This window comes from Bubalus bubalis, chromosome 5 (genome assembly GCF_019923935.1).
Source record: "Bubalus bubalis isolate 160015118507 breed Murrah chromosome 5, NDDB_SH_1, whole genome shotgun sequence".
Classification (NCBI taxonomy): Eukaryota; Metazoa; Chordata; class Mammalia; order Artiodactyla; family Bovidae; genus Bubalus; species Bubalus bubalis.
The window spans coordinates 88962649-88984528 of NC_059161.1; the positions used below are offsets into that span (position 1 = coordinate 88962649).

The 21880-nt window shown below is 37.0% G+C and overlaps 1 protein-coding gene across 1 annotated transcript in view; it reads right to left on the reverse strand.

The window, feature by feature from the left end:
* Positions 1 to 21880, reverse strand: part of TMEM135 (transmembrane protein 135) — a 264007-nt gene that overhangs the window by 193144 nt on the left and 48983 nt on the right. The window contains exon 4 of the mRNA XM_006069758.4: positions 11437 to 11470. Within this exon, the coding sequence (XP_006069820.1) occupies positions 11437 to 11470 (34 nt within the window). The remainder of the gene's footprint in view (positions 1 to 11436; positions 11471 to 21880) is intronic.

A 21880-nucleotide genomic window follows, 5' to 3' on the forward strand; every position in this document is an offset into this window, starting at 1 on the left:
TCCCAGTGCACCAGTCCCGAGCATCCTGTATCCTGCATAGAACCTGTTCTTTTTGAGTGAGTTTTGGTGGTTTATATCTTTTGAGATACAAAGGAGAAAGAGGCAGCAGAGAATGAGATGGTCGGATAGCATCACTGATTCACTGGACATGAATCTGAGCAAACTCCAGGAGAGAGTGAAGGACAGAGGAGCCCGGCATGCTAGAGTCCACAGGGTCCCAAAGAGCCGGACACAATTTAACAACTGGACAACAGCAACAGTCTTTAAAGAAATATAACCTTTTCACCTAAGTTGACAAATATATGGACATAAACGTATTCAATTACCAAGTTACTATACTTTAATTGGTTGGCTCAAAAGTTCGTTTGGCTTTTTCCGTAAGATTCTGTGGAAAAACCCAAACAAACGTTTCGGCCAACTCAGTAACAGCTGTATAATCTATAACGGAATAACCTCTCTCATTCCTGATGCTGGTAATTTATATCTTTTCTCTTTTTTTCCTCATCAATCTGGCTTAAAGGTTTGTTAATTTTATTCATTTTCTCAAAGAACTAGCTAGAGTTGTGTTGACTGCTTGGTTTTGATTTTTTTTTTTCACTTATTTCCACTCTAATATTTACTGTTTCTTTACCTATGCTTTCTTTGGGTTTAACTGCTCTTCTTTTCCTAGCTTCCTAAGATTGAAACTGAAATCACTGACTTAAGACCTTTCTTTTTTTTTTTTCCTAAACAGGCATTTCGTGTTATAAATGTCCCTCTAAGTAGGCAGTCAATATCTTACCAATTTTGATATGCTTGTTTTTTTCATTTAATTCAAAACACTTTCTACTTTACTTTTGCTATCTTGTGATATACTCAAATATTGGGGGATTTTCTAGATATCTTTTGGTTACTGGTTCTAATTTAATTTTATTGACATCAAACAATAAATTGTATGACTTGAATCATTTGAGATTCGTTTTGTAGCACAGAATATGGTAAATTTTGATGATACTTGAAAATAATTTTCACTCCATACTGCTGTATAGAATGATCTATAAACGTCGACAATGTTAGGTTAGTTAATAGGGTTACTCAAGGCTTCTGTATCCTTCATGATTTTCTTTTTGCATTCTATATCAAGGATGTTGTTTATTTCTCATTGCAGTTCTGTCAGTTTTTGCTTTATTTATTTTGAAGCTCTCTTATTAAATGCATAAACATTTAGGAATATTACATCCTCTTAATTCATTTATCCTTTTACTGTTATGAAATTACCCTCTTTCTCTCTGGTAATATGCTCTGCTTTGAAATCTACCATGCACGAGCACGTGCTAAGTCCCTTCAGTGTCCAATTCTTTGCAATCCCAGGGACTGTAGCCCTCCAGGCTCCTCTGTCCATGGGATTCTCCATGCATGAAACTGGAGTGGGTTGCCATGCCCTTCTCCAGAGGATCCTCCTGACCCGGGATCAAACTCGCATCTCTTTCGTCTCCCACACTGGCAAGCAGGTTCTTTACCACTACCACCATTGTTATTACAGCCACTCCAGCTTACTTCTAATTAGAGTGAGCATAATATATCTCTTATCAAAACTTTTACTTTTAACCCATTTTAAATTTATTTGTCCCTTTACTTTTAAAGTGACTTCTTGTAGGTTACATATAGTTGAGTTGATCTGAGGTTTATAATATACATACCTTCAAGTGATTTATACTATGTCCCATATGGTATAAAAATCTGTTATTACATTTCTATTTCTTCCCTCCTGAACTCTGTATCAATGTTGTTAAACACTACTTCTATGTATAACCCTCACAAACTACACTGCTATTATTTTTGCAATCAATTACACTTTTAAAGGGGGATATATAATAAAAGTATCTTTTATATCTACCAAGGTGTTGACAGTTACCATTTTCAGTGCTCTTCATTTCTCTGTGTAGATCTATATTTCCAACTACTATTATTTTCCTGAAAACTTCCTGACAAACTTTAACATTTCCTCTAGTACAGGTCTGCTGGTGGTGAATTCTTCCCACATTTCTATGTCTGAAAAAGTCTTTACTTCGTACGTACCACCTTCAAGGAAAACTGAAGCACATATTACCTTCACAAGGCAAACAGTGTATATAACTAGGTGTATAAAGACTAATTATGATGAAATCTCACGCCTAAAGAAAAATGGCACCCTTTTTTCCTTTGGCCTAATTGATCCTGTAGTGGTTCTTCAAGACACTTAGAGCAGAATACCTACTGGATTTAATTTCAACCTCCAACCCCAAAATCTCTAGGATGAATTTTATTATTCAAATAGAAACACAGGACAAAGAAACACAAGACAAAATTATCTCCTAAAGAACCAATAAATCTATGTTCAAATGAACTACTAGAATAATGATACTTTCTCACATTCCAAGCTACTCTGTCCTTTTAGCAGAAAGTACTGAATCTAAAAATACACCTTCTTAGCTTTTATCCTGGAGAAGGCAATGGCAACCCACTCCAGTACTCTTGCCTGGAAAATCCCATGGACGGAGGAGCCTGGTGGGCTGCAGTCCATGGGGTCGCGAAGAGTTGAACACGACTGAGTGACTTCACTTTGACTTTTCACTTTCATGCATTGGAGAAGGAAATGGCAACCCACTCCAGTGTTCTTGCCTGGAGAATCCCAGGGACAGGGGAGCCTGGTGGGCTGCCGTCTATGGGGTCGCACAGAGTCGGACACGACTGAAGTGACTTAGCAGCAGCAGCAGCAGCTTTTATCCATGCACATCCAGAGAAATTCACAAAACAGTCATATACAAAGATGATTTTCACCATATTGATTGTGACACTGAGGAGTTGGAAGTACTTTGGATGCCCATCACTAGAAGAATGAACAAGTAAAATGCACTAGATGAACCAGGTGGTGTTAATGGTGCACAATTTTGTGAATGTACTAAAAATCACTCCAATGGGGAAACTTTTATGGTATGTGATTTATATCTCAATAAAGCCATTATAAGGCACATACAGAGGATCAAGTGATGAACATTCTGGCACACTAGGTGGCAGTCAGAGCAATACATGGGAAGGACATAAAGGAACACACATACGTCTCAAAAACACGGTGTCAATAGATCTTCAAATGCAGGAATGCTATGTCACTTCAGTCATGTCTGACTCCGCAACACTATGGACCAGAGTCCACCAGGCTCCTCTGTCCATGGGGTTCTCGAGGAAAGAATACTGCAGTGGGTTACCATGCCCTCCTCCAAAGGATCTAAAACAGCATTAAATTTCTCAGTAAAAGAAAATAAGAGGGAGTCTCTAATAATTCCCCTTTTCATGCTCACAAGTCCTGCTCTATGTCTGCCTTTGTGATCAAGTGGCCCATGACAATTTTTAAGAATCTATTCACCTTGGATAGCAAAGTATCTCATCTTCTACCAAATGAAGATAAGAGCACAGTTCAGTTCAGTTCAGTTGCTCAGTAGTGTCCAACTCTTTGCAACCCCGTGAATCGCGGCACGCCAGGCCTCTCTGTCCATCACCAACTCCCGGAGTTCACTCAGACTCACATCCATCGAGTCAGTGATGCCATCCAGCCATCTCATCCTCTGTCGTCCCCTTCTCCTCCTGCCCCCAATCCCTCCCAGCATCAGAGTCTTTTCCAATGAGTTAACTCTTCACATGAGGGGGCCAAAGTACTGGAGTTTCAGCATTAAGAACACAAGATGGCCCAAATGTTATACTGGGCACCAAAAGCACATTCCTCAATGTGATTTAAAGAATCAGAGTAAGAATACAAAGAAAAATAGCATCCCTAATTCTGGTACTCATAAGAAACCATCCAACAAAGGAATCTACTAGCTCAGGAGATCAGTTGATAACAGATCTACTTACTCTTTTGTTTACCTTCCCTTGAGAAAACAAGCTCATTTGGTTGGCTTAAACAACTTGGGTCTCAAAGTTAATGGAAGGAAAGAAGAAGAATAGGTATTATTAATATGTTCACCAACTTAGAAGATAAGGGTCATTCTCTCTCATCTTTGCCATTTTCTAGAGTATTTGCTCCCAAGCTCCATCCATTCAGTAACTATTCATTAAGCACATATTATATTCTAAACTCTGTGGATACTAGGGATGTCAGTGAACAAGCAAGAATTCTTGCTGTTAAGCAGCTTATATACAGTGTGGGGAAAATGAAGCAAACAAATAAGAAAATTTCTAAATTTTAAAATTTAATTTACTTATATGACCCATGAAAAAGAAAAGAGTACAAGTTAGAGAGGTGAGGGGAAGCTGCATTAACTATAACAGTAAAGACTCTCTTAGGATGTAACAATAGGTTGCTGCTGCTGCTGCTAAGTCGCTTCAGTCGTGTCCAACTCTGTCCGACCCCATAGATGGCAGCCCACCAGGCTCCCCTGTCCCGGGGATTCTCCAGGCAAGAATACTGGAATGGGTTGCCATTTCCTTCCCCAATGCATGAAAGTGAAAAGTGAAAGTGAAGTCGCTCAGTCGTGTCTGACTCCTAGCAACCCCATGGACTGCTGCTTACCAGGCTCCTCCGTCCATGGGATTTTCCAGGCAAGAGTACTGGAGCGGGTTGCCATTGCCTTCTCCGAACAATAGGTTAAGAAGCATATAAGGAGAAGGTGCTAGCCAAGAATATTTTAGGGAAATAGATTTCCAAGACCCCACCCCTGTCCCCCAAAAGTGCTACAGCTATAAAGGACTGCTGCTGCTGCTGCTAAGTCGATTCAGTCGTGTCCGACTCTGTGCAATCCCATAGATGGCAGCCCACCAGGCTCCACCATCCCTGGGATTCTCCAGGCAAGAACACTGGAGTGGGTTGCCATTTCCTTCTCCAAGGCATGAAAGTGAAAAGTCAAAGTGAAGTCGCTCAGTCGTGTCCAACTCTTCGCGACCCCATGGACTGCAGCCTACCAGGCTCCTCTGCCCATGGGATTTTCCAGGCAGGAGTACTGGAGTGGGGTGCCATTGCCTTCTCCAATAAAGGACTAACAAGCATCAAATACTCTACAGAAAAAAGCAATCCAGTGTAAAGAATAAGAAGACCAGATGAGGTCAGAGAGATACCAGCTTTGTGAGGTGTTTATATTGTACACGGGTGCAGTGAGAAGTGAGAAGGGAAGGTTTTTCTGAATTTTAAGCAGATCAAGAAGCTCTAATTTGGACCAAGAGTATAAGATGAAGAAAAGAGTTAAAATGCCTGTTTCTGGCCTGAGCAACTAGATGAGTGGTTGATGTCTTTTGATGCAAAAGGAAGGCTTAGGGGAGCAATTTGAAAGAGTATTTATAATTGCTTTTTGAATTTAATACTTTCAGTTTACTTTTTTTTTCAAGTTCATCTATCAAATTTCTCCAACTAGTTTACAATCCACTTTGTATTTCTTTTGTATCCTCATGTGCCTAGCATAGCTGATATATAATAAATACCTGCTGAATCTAATTAAATTGAAGTAGCCTTACAAGAAAACATATGAGTCAACATTTTCAAACCGTATGTTTGAAAAATCAAATACAGATGTTTTAATCAAAGACACTGCATGTTTGAAATTAAAAAACAAGTGCTAGAGACAAGCCTGTAGATATATGTTTACAATTTTAAAATGTATGCATTGTTGAATGCTTGGTGGCATAAAGGAAATTGCAGAAAGAAGTTTTCAAAAGACTTACATAGAAAGATTGGTAAATGTCATAAATTATATTTAAACTAAACAGAAATGAACTACACTTGACATCACACCCTAAATAATTGTTAGCAGCAAATTATAAGTTTTGAAAAACTGGAATCCTCAGTCATCGTCACAACCAACTAAATAAAAGGAACTCATGTAAATGCTAACTTTTATGCGTTTTCTTTTAAATCAAACTGTGGCAAAGCTGAATCCTAGCAGCTGGTGTTCTTGTGGGTAATTGGTTCTGGCATATTACCTTCACAAAAACACTTCCATCATCTTATAGACATATCTTGGGCAAAAGCCAGAGAATATATTTAATTCTTTTTTTGTATATCTCCTCTACATTTTGCCCTTTAACAACTAATTCTCTATCAACTCTAAAAATCTGGGGGAAAAAACTATACAATTTTTAAAACTTTACATTTTTCTTTCCAAAATTTGCTAACATAGAACTTAAAGACTTTCACATGGGCATTAATTAAACTGTATTAAACTGTAAGACTTCATAATTTTTAAAACTGCTAGTTAAAGTATAATTTATGACATTTATAGCTAAGGCTGCAAATCACATAGGTTTAATAACTGAGAATTATCCAGGCTTACTTACAGATATTATGAATAATAAGAATAGCCCAAGTGAATGAATCAGTTCAGTTCAGTTGCTCAGTCGTGTCCAACTATTTGCGACCCCATGAATAGCAGCACGCCAGGCCTCCCTGTCCATCACAAACTCCCAGAGTTCACTGAGACTCACGTCCATCGAGTCAGTGATGACATTCAGCCATCTCATCTCTGTCGTCCCCTTCTCCTCCTGCCCCCAATCCCTCCCACCATCAGAGTCTTTTCCAATGAATCAACTCTTCACATCAGGTGGCCAAAGTACTGGAGTTTCAGCTTTAGCATCATTCCCTCCAAAGAAATCCCAGGGCTGATCTCCTTCAGAATGGACTGGTTGGATCTCCTTGCAGTCCAAGGGATTCTCAAGAGTCTTCTCCAACACCACAGTTCAAAAGCATCAATTCTTCGGTGCTCAGCCTTCTTCACAGTCCAACTCTCACATCCATACATGACCACTGGAAAAACCATAGCCTTGACTAGACAGACCTTTGTTGGCAAAGTAATGTCTCTGCTTTTGAATATGCTATCTAGGTTGGTCATAACTTTCCTTCCAAGGAGTAAACGTCTTTTAATTTCATGGCTGCAGTCACCATCTGCAGTGATTTTGGAGCCCCCAAAAATCAAGTCTGACACTGTTTCCACTGTTTCCCCATCTATTTCCCATCAAGTGATGGGACCAGATGCCATGATCTTCGTTTTCTGAATGTTGAGCTTTAAGCCAAGTTTTTCACTCTCCACTTTCACTTTCATCAAGAGGCTTTTGAGTTCCTCTTCACTTTCTGCCATAAGGGTGGTGTCATCTGCATATCTGAGTGAATGAATATCTTCTCATAAAAGCAAAAGCATCAATAGAGATGTCCCTTATTTATAATATATAGTTCTTCACCCACTCCCTAAGACACCTAACATAACACAGTTCACAAAAACAACTAGCAAGATTTATATTCACAACTACACAGTTTAAATACTGTACTGTTTTCTGCTTTGAGACAACTATCAATGTTAAAAAACAGAGATGAGGTTTTATATCTCTCTCTCCCCTAGTAAAGTATAAGGTCCTCAGAATCAGGAACTATACCTTGTTTATTTGGGTAACCCCAATTTTACCAATTATGTCTAACAGAGTAGAAACTCAACAAATGTTTCTTATTCTTTTTTTTTCCCCTAAATTTTGGCCTCAACTTAGCAATCCTTGGAAAGGCAAGAACTTTGTCTTATGATCACCAGAGACACGTCTCAAAGATAGAGCTACCTCCAATTTCTTGCCTTTCTTCAATATTCAGGTCCCATGCAATTCATAAAACCTTCTTGGGGACTTTCCTGGGGGTCCAGTGGCTAGGACTCCAGGCTCCCCATACAGGGTGCTAGGGTTCAATCCCTAGTTGGGGAACTAGATCTCACGTGCAGCAACAAAGACCTACTGCAGCCAAATAAATAACATGAAATGTTGTCGCTGTTCAGTTGCTCAGTCATGTCCGACTCTTTACGACCCCATGGACTGCAGCATGCCAAGCCTCCCTGTCCTTCACCATCTCCTGGAGCTTGCTCAAACGCATGTCCATTGAGTCAGTGATGCCATCCAACCATCTTGTCCTCTGTCATCCCCTTCTTCTCCTGCCTTCAATCTTTCCAGCATGAGTGTCTTTTCTAATGAGTTGGCTCTTCGCATCAGGTAGTCAAAGTATTGGAGCTTCAGTCCTTCCAATGAATACTCAGGGTTGATTTCCTTTACAATTGACTGGCTGGATCTCCTTGCAGTCCAAGGGACTCTCAAGAGTCTTCTCCAACACCACAGTTCAAAAGCATCAATTCTTTGGCACTCAGCTTTCTATACGCTCCAACTCTCACATCCACACATGATACTGGAAAAATAATAGCTTTGACTAAATGGATCTTTGTAAGCAAAGTAATGTCTCTGCTTTTTAATATGCTGTCTAGGTTGGTCATAGCTTTTCTTTCAAGGAACAAATGTCTTTTAATTTTGTGGCTGCAGTCACCATCTGCAGTGATTTTGGAGCCCAAGAAAATAAAGTCTGTCACTGTTTCCATTGTTTCCCCATCTATGTGCCATGAAGTGATAGGACTGGATGTCATGATCTTAATTTTTTTGAATGTTGAGTTTTAAGCCAGCTTTTTTCACTCTCTTCTTTCATTATTACTAACCAAATAGTAATTTACTGTCACCCAACATTGTAGTGGATATATGTGTGTATGTACAAAAGCAACTCAATGTAATGAGAATATAACCAAAAATTAGGTGAAAAGGTATGATTACACTCTCCAAAGAATGATTACTTAATACTATGAGCTACCAAAACTATATGCCATAGTAACAAAAGACGTCACAAAACAATATGCCCCCAATTTTTTATTGGGTATATAATGTATAATGTGAATATGCATCTATGTGTATTTATCTAGGGACATTGGAGGAAAGGGAAGGGGACAAAATAATAAACACTAAAATGTTAGCAATTACTACATGGTAAAACTACAGATAACTTTTACTTTCTTCTTCATGTTTTTCTCTACTTTCGAATTCAGAAACACATACCTAAATACAATAAATAACTTTCGTAAAATAAAAGCTCCCAACATTTAGAAATTTTGTCATTGATGTTAAAATCAGCAACAATCTCAACTCAGTCTAGTGAGCAATATAATAGAGTTCTAGAATTTAGTTATTTCTTAACGATAAATTCAGGCTCTGAAAATATTTCTTACCTATTCCACACTAATCACCTCTTACTTAAATAATAGTTACATAGCAATAGTATAAATAAAAGGCTATATTTAGAGGAAGGGGAGATGAAGATGAAAGAAGATGAAGATACTAAGACTATCATTAGTATCCCAAATATATCATGTACAAATTTATTTGAACACAGTCAAAAATCCATGTGTGAGGTTTTGATCTCATTAAATTTTTAAATTTCAGACCTTGGATGACAAAAGATAAAAGACCAATCTATATTCTGCACTTTCTGAAAAGCTTTTTTAATACTGAAATGCATTAATCTGGACATAAAAAGTACAAATCTACTTAACAGACAAATGTTACTCCCCACACACAAAAGTTTCACATAAAGGTTTATTCTAGATTGCAAATGCTATCAAAACAGCATAGTACAGCCACTCTGGAAAACAGTTTATCAGTTCCTTTAAAAACTAACCATTCAGCTACCATACAACCTGGAAACTGTATTCCAGGGCATTCATCCCAGAGAAATAAAAATTCCTGTTCACACAAAAACTTGCATGTGAATATTTCTACCATCTTTATTTGTAATAGCCAAAAACTGGAAGCAAGCCAGATGTTCTTCAATAGGTGAACAGTTAAATAAACTAGTACATCCATACCATGGTATACTTACTCGGCAATAAAAAGGAATGAACTACTGATATGCCCAACAACTTGAATCAATCTCCAGAGAACTATGGTGAGTGAAAACAGCTAATGACAAAAAATATGTACTATATAATTCTATTTATAAAACATTCTTGAAATGACTATAGAAACTAAAGAATTACAGAGATAAAGAATAAATTAGTGGTTGCCAGAGGTTGGGCAATAGGAGGGAAAGGTCAGAGGTAAGTACTGGGTTGACCAAAAAGTTTGTTCAGGTTTTTCTGTAACATTTTAGGAAAAACTCAAACTTTTTAGCCAACCCAATAAATGTAGCTACAAAACGGCAACATGAAGAAAATGTTCTCTATCTTGACTATAATAAACATCAATGTAAATATCCTACTTTTGATCTACTATAGTTTTGTAAGATACTACTATTAAGGGAAACTGTAGAGAGTACATGAGATCTATTATTTCTTACAACTACATAGGAATCTATGATTATTTCAAAATAAAAAGCTTAATCTTAAAAAAACAGAGTATTTTTAGGGCATCTTCCAACACTGATTATATCAATGAAAATCAAATATCTTCTCTCCAGAAATTTCCAGTCTAAACGAGGCAACACAAAAAGTTTGTGGAAATTTACTTAGAATTTAAGAAAAGTGTATAAATACATATAGTATTTGGGTATCAAATTTTGACTATGTGGTCATATAAAAAAGCATGTGCACAACTAAAAGGAAAACAAATGGATTAAAACTCAAATCCATTCCGGGGATGCAGATGTAATATTTTTAAGTTTTTTACAAAATAAGAAAGGAAAGCAGCACCTAGAATAGTTTAGTGCTACTATTATGGTTTCCATAGCACCCTATAATTCATCTTCCAGTTCTTTTCAAACATTATTATTTCTACTGTGACTTTTCCACTAGACAGCAAACTCCATAAATACAAAGACTGTCTTCATCTTGCCTTCTAGCACATAGCACAGTAACTTACACAGAGCAAAAATTAAGTATTTTAAAACTGAAATAAGTTGCTAAATACAACCCTGAACTACAGTCTCCTCTGTTACAGAACTCAAAAACTTATCCTTAGGTAAACAAATAATTATTTATCTTTCCTTAGTTGAATTTTTCAATGTTGCCTATAATTTATGTGAAATAAGTTTAAAAGCTTTTAATACACATATGTTTTTAAAATATGAGCTTAACAATGAAAATCATATACCCTGAGTATATATCTACAGCAAAGAGTATTAAGGCAACATTAATTTCAATTCTGAAAACTTAAGAAATTTTTTAGAAGCCTAGACTATCATATTATTAAATATATTCAGTATATTCAAAAATAGAATCCATGCTATTTTGAAATCCAGGAAAACTGTACATCATAAAAGCTTATCCTTAAATCATTTTTTCCATAAGAAGTTAGCAATAGAAGCAGAATATGAAATGAAATTAAAGATACATAAAGAGAGAATACAGACACAGATATGCACACTACCAAAGATGAAGACCTAAGCTTAAAGGAAAAAAGAATAATGAAGAACACAGGGCAGTGAATCTATTTTCCTCCTGAAATAAGTACAGTTCAGTCATATAATGTAACAGGAATAAACCAGAGAGCATCAAAGCTATTTTAAACATTTAAGTCTATCCTTTAAAACAAAGACAGACAACATTATCAAATTTAAGTACGTTTCCTTTTTTTAAGGGAATTTTATTCAAAAAAAAGGTTTAAAAAAAATGCATGGAAAAACCTCAAATGCAAAAAAAAAAAAGATTTACTTACCAAGTTGGCCATATAAATTGTGAGCAGCCCTCTCCTGCAAATAATTTTAAGAAGACAGAGAGTGAGACTAAGCACAAATTTGACTTAATAATCACTTCATCATTTTTTTTAGAAATTTACCAAATCATTTATCAGGAGTGGTGGGAAAGGCGTAGATTATGCAGAACTAAGTTTTTAGTACCATAATTCTACAAGTCATTCTGTTTGGCAGTCATTAAATATTCTGTTTAGTGCTCATTAACTAGAATTCTTTAAAATTACTATTGCCTGGGACTTCCCTGGTAGTCTACTGGTAGAATCCACCTTCCAATACAGGCAATGTATTGGAAAGCCATATGGAGGCTGCTGCTGCTGCTGCTAAGTCACTGCAGTCGTGTCCGACTCTGTGCGACCCCATAGATGGCAGCCCACCAGGCCCCCGCCGTCCCTGGGATTCTCCAGGCAAGAACACTGGAGTGGGTTGCCATTTCCTCCTCCAATGCATGAAAGTGAAAAGTGAAAGTGAAGTCGCTCAGTCGTGTCCGACTCTTAGGGACCCCATGGACTGCAGCCTACCAGGCTCCTCCATCCATGGGATTTTCCAGGCAAGAGTACTTGAGTGGGGTGCCATTGCCTTCTCCACATATGGAGGCAGTATGATGTAATCGAATAATGCTGAAGCGAAGTTAAAAAATCAAGGTTCCAGTTAACTTTCTCTGGTACTCTAGTTTTGTCATTAAAATGAGGAAGCTAGTTATCTAACTTATATTTTTAAATTTAAAAACTAATTAAACAAAAAAACTTACATTTATCACTAATATATAAAACACAACATTGGGTCCATCCCGGTTGAAAGGGGGAGGCGCCCTAGGCATACTGGGCCATGCCCCCAGCAATGTCCCTCTTCAGCAGGTCCTAATGTACCTTAGCAGAACAACAGAATTCCACTGCTCCTCTAAACATGAATTTCAAAATCAGTGATACGATGATCTGTAAGGTCCATTTTAAGTCTTCTTTTCTATGATTTATATATACCAATTGAAATTGTTCTTACTAATCCTTACCAATCTTTAGTTCCTATCAAATTCTAAATCAAAGATGTTCCAACAGTACTTATTTTAAATAAATCATATCAAGAAAAATCAGGGTAACATCATCATCTAAGAGTCACACATACATGGAAAAGCTAAATGCTTCTCAAGGATTTACCTGTTCTTTTCAATTCCTGGATTCATATGAACAAAAAAATAGTATTCTTCATTACAAAACCAAAGTAAAAATATTTCTGTAATTTCAGTGGTAGTGCCTGAAAATACATTTCACTATGAAGTGAAATTAAAAGACACTTGCTCCTTGGAAGAAAAGCTATGCCAAACCTAGACAATGTATTAAAAAGCAGAGATATTACTTTGCCAACAAAGGTCCATCTAGTGAAAGCTATGGTTTTTCCAACAGTCATGTATGGATGTGACAGTTGGACCATATAGAAGGCTAAGCGCCGAAGAACTGATGCTTTTGAGCTGTGGTGGAGAAAACTCTTGAGAGTCCCTTAGACTGCAAGGAGATCCAACTAGTTAACCCTAAAGGAAATCAGTCCTGAATGTTCATTGGAAGGACTGATGCTAAAGCTAAAACTCCAATACTTTGGCCACCTGATGTGAAGAGCTAATTCATTAGAAAAGACCCTCATGCTGGGAAGGATTGAAGGCAGGAGGAGAAGGGGATGACAGAGGATGAGATGGTTGGATGGCATCACCGATGAGATGGACATGAGTTTGAGCAAGTTCCAGGAGATGGTGAAGGACCGGGAAGCCTGACGCGCTGCAGTCCATGGGGTCACAAAGAGTCAGACACAACTGAGTGACTGAACACCAACAATGCAGTGAACTAATACATGATGCTATCTTCAAAAGCATTTGTTCCACTAATTTCATTCTGTCTCTGATAATAACAGTAACCCAACTCTAGAATCATCACTAGCTTCCATCTGTAACTGTTTATCTTTACTGAGCAAAGATGATCTTGTTTAACCATTACATTTTCACAGACCTGCAATAGTACCTGGCATCTAACAGACACTAAACAAATGGTAGAATTACTAAGCAAAGTGTCACTAGGAATCCAGTCTTACAAGAAGAAATACATTATAGACATATACTGTAGAAATATAATCACAAAAGATAGCCACTAGACAGAGGGACGACTGACTAAAGACACTAATTTATTAGCAAGCAAAAAAATGATCCATTTATATAAAATTTAATAATTTACACAGTATAATTAATATTTTGAAATCAGATTTTATCCTCTCAGTAGTTATACAAAGTATAAAGCAGACACTATTGTCCTCACTCTATTAAAAACCAAGAATCAGAGAAGTGGTTTATTTAAAAATATGAAGGCGGCAAAAAGCAAGTTCTTCTGACTCAAGTTTCACATTCTTTCCAAGGTACTGCTTCTACAGTAGAAAATCTTTACTAAGTTATCTTTCAATTCTAAAATTCACTGATTTGTTTAATATGGTATCCTAGCAGGCTTTTGTGCAGTGAGGATAAACAAAGCCTTGACACAGTCCGCTGCTGCTGCTGCTGCTGCTAAGTCGCTTCAGTCGTGTCCGACTCTGTGCGACCCCACAGACGGCAGCCCACCAGGCTCCCCCGTCCTTGGGATTCTCCAGGCAAGAACACTGGAGTGGGTTGCCATTTCCTTCTCCAATGCATGAAAGTGAGAAGTGAAAGTGAAGTCGCTCAGTCGTGTCCAATTATCAGTAAAATCCAAGGATGTATTGCTATTAGAGTACTTGAAACTATTACGGTCTCAAGCTTCAATGTGTTGTTATTCAGTTGCTCAGTCTTGTCCGACACTTTGCAACCCATAAACTGTAGCTAACCAGGCTCCTCTGTCCATGAGATAGATTTCCCAGGCAAGGATACTGTATCGTTTGCCATTTCCTTCTCCAGGGGATCTTCCTGATCCAGGGATCCAACCCACATCTCCTGCATTGGCAGGCAGATTCTTTACCCACTGAGCCACCTGGGAAGCCCCAAGTATCAATTCACCATTTCCAAATAATGAGGAAGATCACCTCCTCAGCTTTATCTGAATTCCAACCCAAAGCTAACAGCCTCAAGAATGAGAAGACGGTATTTTATTTGGTAGGTTAGAATATCAGAACAGTAATTTATTTTATCACTGAGGAAGATGACCTCCTCCTCAGCTTTATCTGAATTCCAACCCAAAGCTAACAGCCTCAAGAATGAGAGGATGGTATTTTATTTGGCAGGTTAGAATATCAGAACAGCAATTTATTTTATCACTTCTCCAGAGATGGTCACTTCCTCTAGTATTACAGGAAATGGATAAGTTGATTAAATACCATTTTATTATTTAACACTTGACTGTATCTAGCCTAAGTCTGACGACAAACAAGTCACTGCCTTCCTAGTGAGTAAATTCTCTCTGGAAACCAAGTAACACATTAAAACACTGCTACAACATTGATGGGGAAGCGGGGAGATGTCAGTTAGAAAAAAAGTGGGCCTAGAGGAAGGGCAGGGGCCAAGGAGGACAATAACTTTTTAAACTTCACAGGAGGCTCTGATACACAAATACTTCCATTCTTCTAATCTAATCACTAGATTAGAAGACTGGTGAAACTCGGTGAATAAGCAACCTAAAGTTAGTCAAGTATTTCTTTCAACCACAGATAAGCTCTTTTTTTGGATGGGGAAAGGAGGTGAATCTTTTAAACTTCCATCAAAAATGTAAGTAGTGTGTACATCAAGGGGTACTATCTAAAAAAGTATTAAGAACCACTGTTGTAAGAACTGTGCAATCAGAGTATCACTATTCCTTATGGGGAAATATTAAAATAATTACATTTTCTTAACATCGCAGTAGAGTAAAAGGTATCCTCACATTCTACTGAAATTTCAAGGATTATCTTCTAATGACATTATTTTGTCTAATTAGATGGACGATAATGCTTTTTATTTTCTGGAAACTTTAGTGTAAATATTCTTTAGTAAACTTTCTCAAACTTCTGAATGACACTGTATGGAACACATTTCATAACTCAGGTCACTAGGGAATACAGTAGGTATTAGGTATTAGTAGTGTAACTTCTAAATATTTATATATACATATAAAATATGTCTGTGTTCAATGGATAAGGAGAAATTAGAGATTAAAGAAAAACAAAGTGAATGTTCCTAAACACTAAGTTTACCAAGATATTTTATTTAATCATTTCAGAAAGTCTTTCAAAATAAAATAGAATTTCATTTGTCAAAATATTTCAGAACAGTATAAAATACTTCTTTAAGGCACAGGAATGGGTAAGACAAACTTCTAGACTAGAGAAAGACTCCATAATTATATTCTATGGTATACAGTGGATAATAGAGAGGCAAGCTTTTCAGAAGACTGGAAGGTAATCTCATTTTCTTCCTGTGAATATGACACTGAAACTTGAAGATACCAATAATTTATAGGCCTGTTTATAGGTATTCTTTTACCCACATAATACATAGTTGATTCCTTTTGGTCACATCTGCTTAGGAGTTTCATAATGACAACAATGTAATTTAACAACTTAAACCATGAATATGCTTAGAATAAATACCCAATTTTTGATACTTTAATCCATGTCCTTGTTTGAGCACCCTGCAGTTTTAACTTATCTAAACTAATACTAAATATCAAAGCAAATCCACAACAACTCTACAAAACAAAATCCATCAGAACAACTTCTTTCTGAACCACAAACAAAGCACTTCCTAGAAAAAGAAAGAGAAGACTAGTTCTTAACAGCCCACCTAGGGATAAACTAGATGTTACCAAAGCTTCCTGCTGAGTTACTAAGATCACAGTTCTTTGTGGCACAAATTTTTTAAGCAACCCTGGAAACAACTTCAAAGCTTTTTCAGAACCCCATAGTGATGCGATTAAGATTTAAGTAAGCTGCCCTCTTACAAGGTGTTAGGAACTAGCTGGCAAAGCATGTTTAATTCTGTAGATGGAAGGAGACTGAGAAAGATGGACAGATGGATGGATGGGTGGATGGATGAATAAAAGGATGCATGAGTTGGAGACAGAGAGAAAAAAGTTGTGAGGAAATAAATTTAAACCAATATAGATGAAAACATATTCATGAATATAGATAGATTTTCACTAATATATCTATACGTATATAACACACACACACACACACACACACACACATATGTATCCATCATACATATTTGTGTATATAACCATGTTGTATGCTTGTACCTCATTAAATGCTTTTTTAAAAAAGATGATTATACAATTGAGTATAAAGCGTATAACTTTAGTAAAGATTTCATTATTGAATAGAGCTTCAGAGATTTAAAATTTTAAATTATCATGATTTGCTAACTTGGAAAAAAACTGTTAATCCTCCACATTCTTTTTCTTCTATCCTTTCTAATATATTACTGATATTTACTTTTAAAAGGATGAACTAATAACTGATCAATTAATTTAAAAATTGGTTCAAAACTAATTCCTTAAATGTTGCTATTTCCCAACTTCTAACCTCAGGCTTCCTATTCTGAGCTTTGAGACTTTAATCTTCAATAGCTTCAATAATCACCTACGGGAGGAAACCTCCAATTTTATTTATATAACTACCATGCTTTTCCTGAATCTAGATTCACACTTCAAGCTGCCTACTGGCCACCTCCAACAACATATCATTGACTTTCTTTGGGAACTAAAGGCATAATTATAAATTCCTCTTCCTTAAACGCTACAATATTAATATGTTTCATTTGGGGCCAGATGTAATAATTTTGAAATACACCTATCTTCAACCTTTGTAAATTAGCTTTATTTCTTTATAAGTTGTTTTATAGTGTATTCTAGTTTTAAAAACTCTGGTAGATTATTTTCTACCAGATCCTACTCAGTAATCTGAGTAGGTTACTCAGGTATCTTGATCTTTAATGAGATCTTAAGAAAAATTTGTTGCTAAATAAAAAATGTTTTCAAAGCAAGTAAGACCACTTGTTAACTTTTGCACAATTTCAGATAAACAGAGACCAGACTTCCTTAAAGTAATATACACTATACAACAACTTATAAAGAAACAAAGCTAAAAGATTTGCTTTTCTATGTTTTATTGTTAAAGCCAAAAAAGTTTTTTAAACTTGCATTTTAAAAAGTCACTAGCTTCTGACCAATACTGTAAAATTTAATTTTAAAAATTTTAATTAGACCCCAAACAATTTGTGCTTGATGTACATATATACACACAACGCTTAAAAAAAAAAAAACTTAGAGCTATTTCCAGGTTTTTTAGTTGCATCATCTAATAAAGAACAGAACTAAATCAACACCTGTCACAAAAAGTTCAACTACTAAACAATCACATCATGATAAGGATCATTTGTTCTTCAGAAACTATGGGATAATACTCATAAAGAAGTTAAAATCTGAGATAGAGAGAGAGAAGCCACTCAGTCATGTCTGACTCTTTGCGACCCCATGGACTATAGGCTACCAGGCTCCTCCATCCATGCGATTTTTCAGGCAAGAGTACTGGAGTGGGCTGCCATTTCCTTCTCCAGGGGATCTTCCCGATCCAGGGATTGAACCCAGGTCTCCTGCATCACAAGCAGATGCTTTACCATCTGAGCCACTAGAGAAGCCTCAAATTCTAATCAGGTCTCAAACAGAGTAAACCCACTCCAATTAATATTTAGAACAAGTCATAATCTAGGACAAATTTTCTATGAATCCCTAGTGTCTGTGAATAAAATACTAGTGCAATAGCTCACTTAAATAAATAAAAACAGAAAGCTTAAAAAACAGTTTACTATGCAATGTAAAAGGAGAATAGGAAACAAACTACTTCCAGGAAACCTCTTTATGCCTTAAGGAGTTATAGCTTTTAATATTAATAACACAATTTTATTTTGCTACTATCATGGTATTTAAATAAATGTTACTCTTCAAAAAAGAGTTTGACTTTTGGAAAAATTTAAAAAGAAATAAATACATAAAAATGAAATTCTTACAAAAAAATTCTTCTTCCAGTTTCCAGTTTCCATGTAAGGAACTTGGAAGTGATCAGTTCAGTTCAGTCGCTCAGTTGTGTCTGACTCTTTGCGACCCCATGAATCGCAGCACGCCAGGCCTCCCTGTCCATCACCAACTCCCAGAGTTCACCCAGACTCACGTCCATCGAGTCAGTGATGCCATCCAGCCATCTCATCCTCTGTCGTCCCCTTTTCCTCCTGCCCCCAATCCCTCCCAGCATCAGAGTCTTTTCCAATGAGTCAACTCTTCGTGTGAGGTGGCCAAAGTACTGGAGTTTCAGCTTTAGCATCATTCCTTCCAAAGAAACCCCAGGGCTGATCTCCTTCAAAATGGACTGGTTGGGTCTCCTTGCAGTCCAAGGGACTCTCAAGAGTCTTCTCCAACACCACAGTTCAAAAGCATCAATTCTTCGGTGCTCAGCTTTCTTCGCAGTCCAACTCTCACATCTGTACATGACCACTGGAAAAACCATAGCCTTGACTAGACAGACCTTTGTTGGCAAAGTAATGTCTCTGCTTTTGAATATGCTATCTAGGCTGGTCATAACTTTCCTTCCAAGGAGTAAGCGTCTTTTAATTTCATGGCTGCAGTCACCATCTGCAGTGATTTTGGAGCCCCCAAAAATAAAGTCTGACACTGTTTCCATCACTTGGTCCTAAAACCAAGTAAAAAGCTGAACAAACTGAAAAGTCAACTTCCACAAGAAAAGTAAGGTCACACTACAAACTGCTGCCCCCTAAACTGCAGAAACTGCAAGCAGATACAGAGACTAAGACCATAACAGAGCACAAACTCACAAGGTGAAAGCTCTGAGGGAGTGAGTCAGGAGAGGACAATCTGCACTGTCACTGATACACAGCAGGGGGTTCAGTGTGGGAGTTAGGATAAACAGAGGGAGGCACAGTCTGGGAGTTAAAAATTCCACAGGTATTGGTCTTAAGAGGGGCCCACACTTTTGTGAGTCTTACCTCCAGGAGCTTGACTATCACATCTTATAGAAAAACCTGAATGAACGTTTTTGCCAATCCAATACATAAGACTGGAAGATAAAAATCAGAACAAAGAACAAACGCAACAAAGGAAAAACAGTAACAAATATGGTGGAAATCAATCCAACTATATCAACAATCACTTCGCTAGCTATGTGCATGCTCGGTCGTGTCTGACTCTGCAACCCCACTGACTATAGCCTGCCTGTCTCCTCCGTCCATGGAATCTTCCAGGCAAGAATACTGGAGTGGGTTGCCATTTCATACTCCAGGGGATCTTCCTGAACCTAGGGATCCAACCCACATCTCTTGGGTCTCCTGCATTGGCAGGTGGATTCTTTATCACTGCACCAATTACTCTGAATGACAGTTAAAAGACGGATTGTCAAAGCTGATCTAAAACATAACCCAATTATATGTCAAATACAAGAAACCTTTAAATATATATATACATAGAGATTAAAGTAAATATGCATGAAGAAATGCCCCATAACATACATATATCATCAAGGAAATGCAAATTAAAACAACAATGAGATACTACAACACACATATTAGGAAGGTCAAAATTCAGATAATACTAAATGCTGGTGAAGACATGGAACAACAGGAATAGTGAGGATACAAAATGGCCCAGACCGTTTGGAAGACAGTAGGCAGTTTCATACAAAATTAAACAAACTCTTAGTATATGATCCAGCAATCACAACCCTTAGCAATCATCCAAAGGAGTTGAAAATGTTTGTCTACATAAAAACCTGCACCTGAAGGTTTACAGCAGCTTTATCCACGATTACCAAAACTTGGAAGCCATCAAGATGTCTGTCAGTAGGTCAATGGATACATAAACTGGTACATCCAGACCATGTAATATTATTCAGCTCCAAAAAGAAATGACCCATCAAGCCATGAAAAGACATGGAGGAAACTTAACCGCATATCACTAAGTAAAAGATGTTAATCTGAAAAGCCAACATACTGTATGATTCCAACTACACAACATTCTAGAAAAGATAAAACTATGGACACAGTTAAAAAAAATAGTGGTTACTAGGGGTTGAGGGGAGAGAAGGATTAATAAGCAAGCACAGAGGATTTTTAAGACAGTGAAATTCCTCTGCAAGATACTATAATGGTCTATATGTGTCCATATACTTTGTCCAAACCCATGAATATACAAAACCAAGAACCCTAATGTAAATTATAGATTTGGACTGATAATGACATGTCTATCTTGGTACATCAATTGTAACGAACGTACCACTCTGTTGGGTGATATTGATAATTAGAGAGGCTATAAGGGATAGGCTACCCACTCCAGTATTCTTGGGCTTCCCTGGTGATTCAGACAATAAAGAATCCACCTGCAGTGTGAGAGACTTCGGTTCAAATCATGGGTTAGGTAGATCCCCTGGAGGAGGGCATGGCAACCCACTCCAGTATTCTTGCTTGGAGAATCCCCACGGACAGAAGAGCCCGGTAGGCTACAGTCCATGGGGTCATAAAGAATCGGCCATGACTGAGCAACTAAGCACAGCACATCACATCCATGTGTAGGGATCAGGATATATGAAAAATCATTATACTTCCCCTTTAATTTTGCTTTGAACCTAAAACTCCTACCCCTAAAATATAGTCATTTTAAAAAGGGAGTGGAGGACAATCTTTTTAAAGTAACACAGTGTCACCATCTACCCAAAAAAAAAAAAAAAAATTCAAATAATGGAAAAGAATGCAGGAAAAGGAACAGAGAGAGAAAAAAAGAAGAAAAATAGTAATGAAACAGTGGATCTAATTTAGTCACATCATAATAAACATACCAAATGTTAATGGACTAATTAATCTAATTAAAAGACAAAAATTAGTAAAAATAGACTTAAAACACCAAGACCCAGGGAATTCCTTGGCAGTTGAGTGGTAAGGATTTGGCTTTCACTGCAATGGGCCTGGGTTCAATACCAAGTCAGGGAAATGACAATCCTCCAAGTCACATGGCTTGGCCAAGAAGTAACTCCTTAATTTTTAAATACAAAATTTTTAAAAATTAAAAAATAAAAATCCAAGACCCAATTACATGTTATCCACAAAAATCACATTTCAAATATAAAACTAAGGGATTTGAAATTAACTGGAAAGAAATTCAATACAATGCAAGCACAACATGGCTGGAGTGGTTATAGCAATACCAAATAAAACACAATTCAGAGCAAAGGGAATTATCTGAGCTATAGAGAAACATCTTATATTGATAACAAGTTCAATTTATCATTGAAGAAAATGACAACCATAAATGTGTATATACCAAACTGACAGCATTAAAGTGAGAACCAGACAAATCCAGAACCACAGAAGGGTGATTTTAATACCTTTCTCTCAGTAAATAATAAAACTAGACAAAAAATTCAGTAACA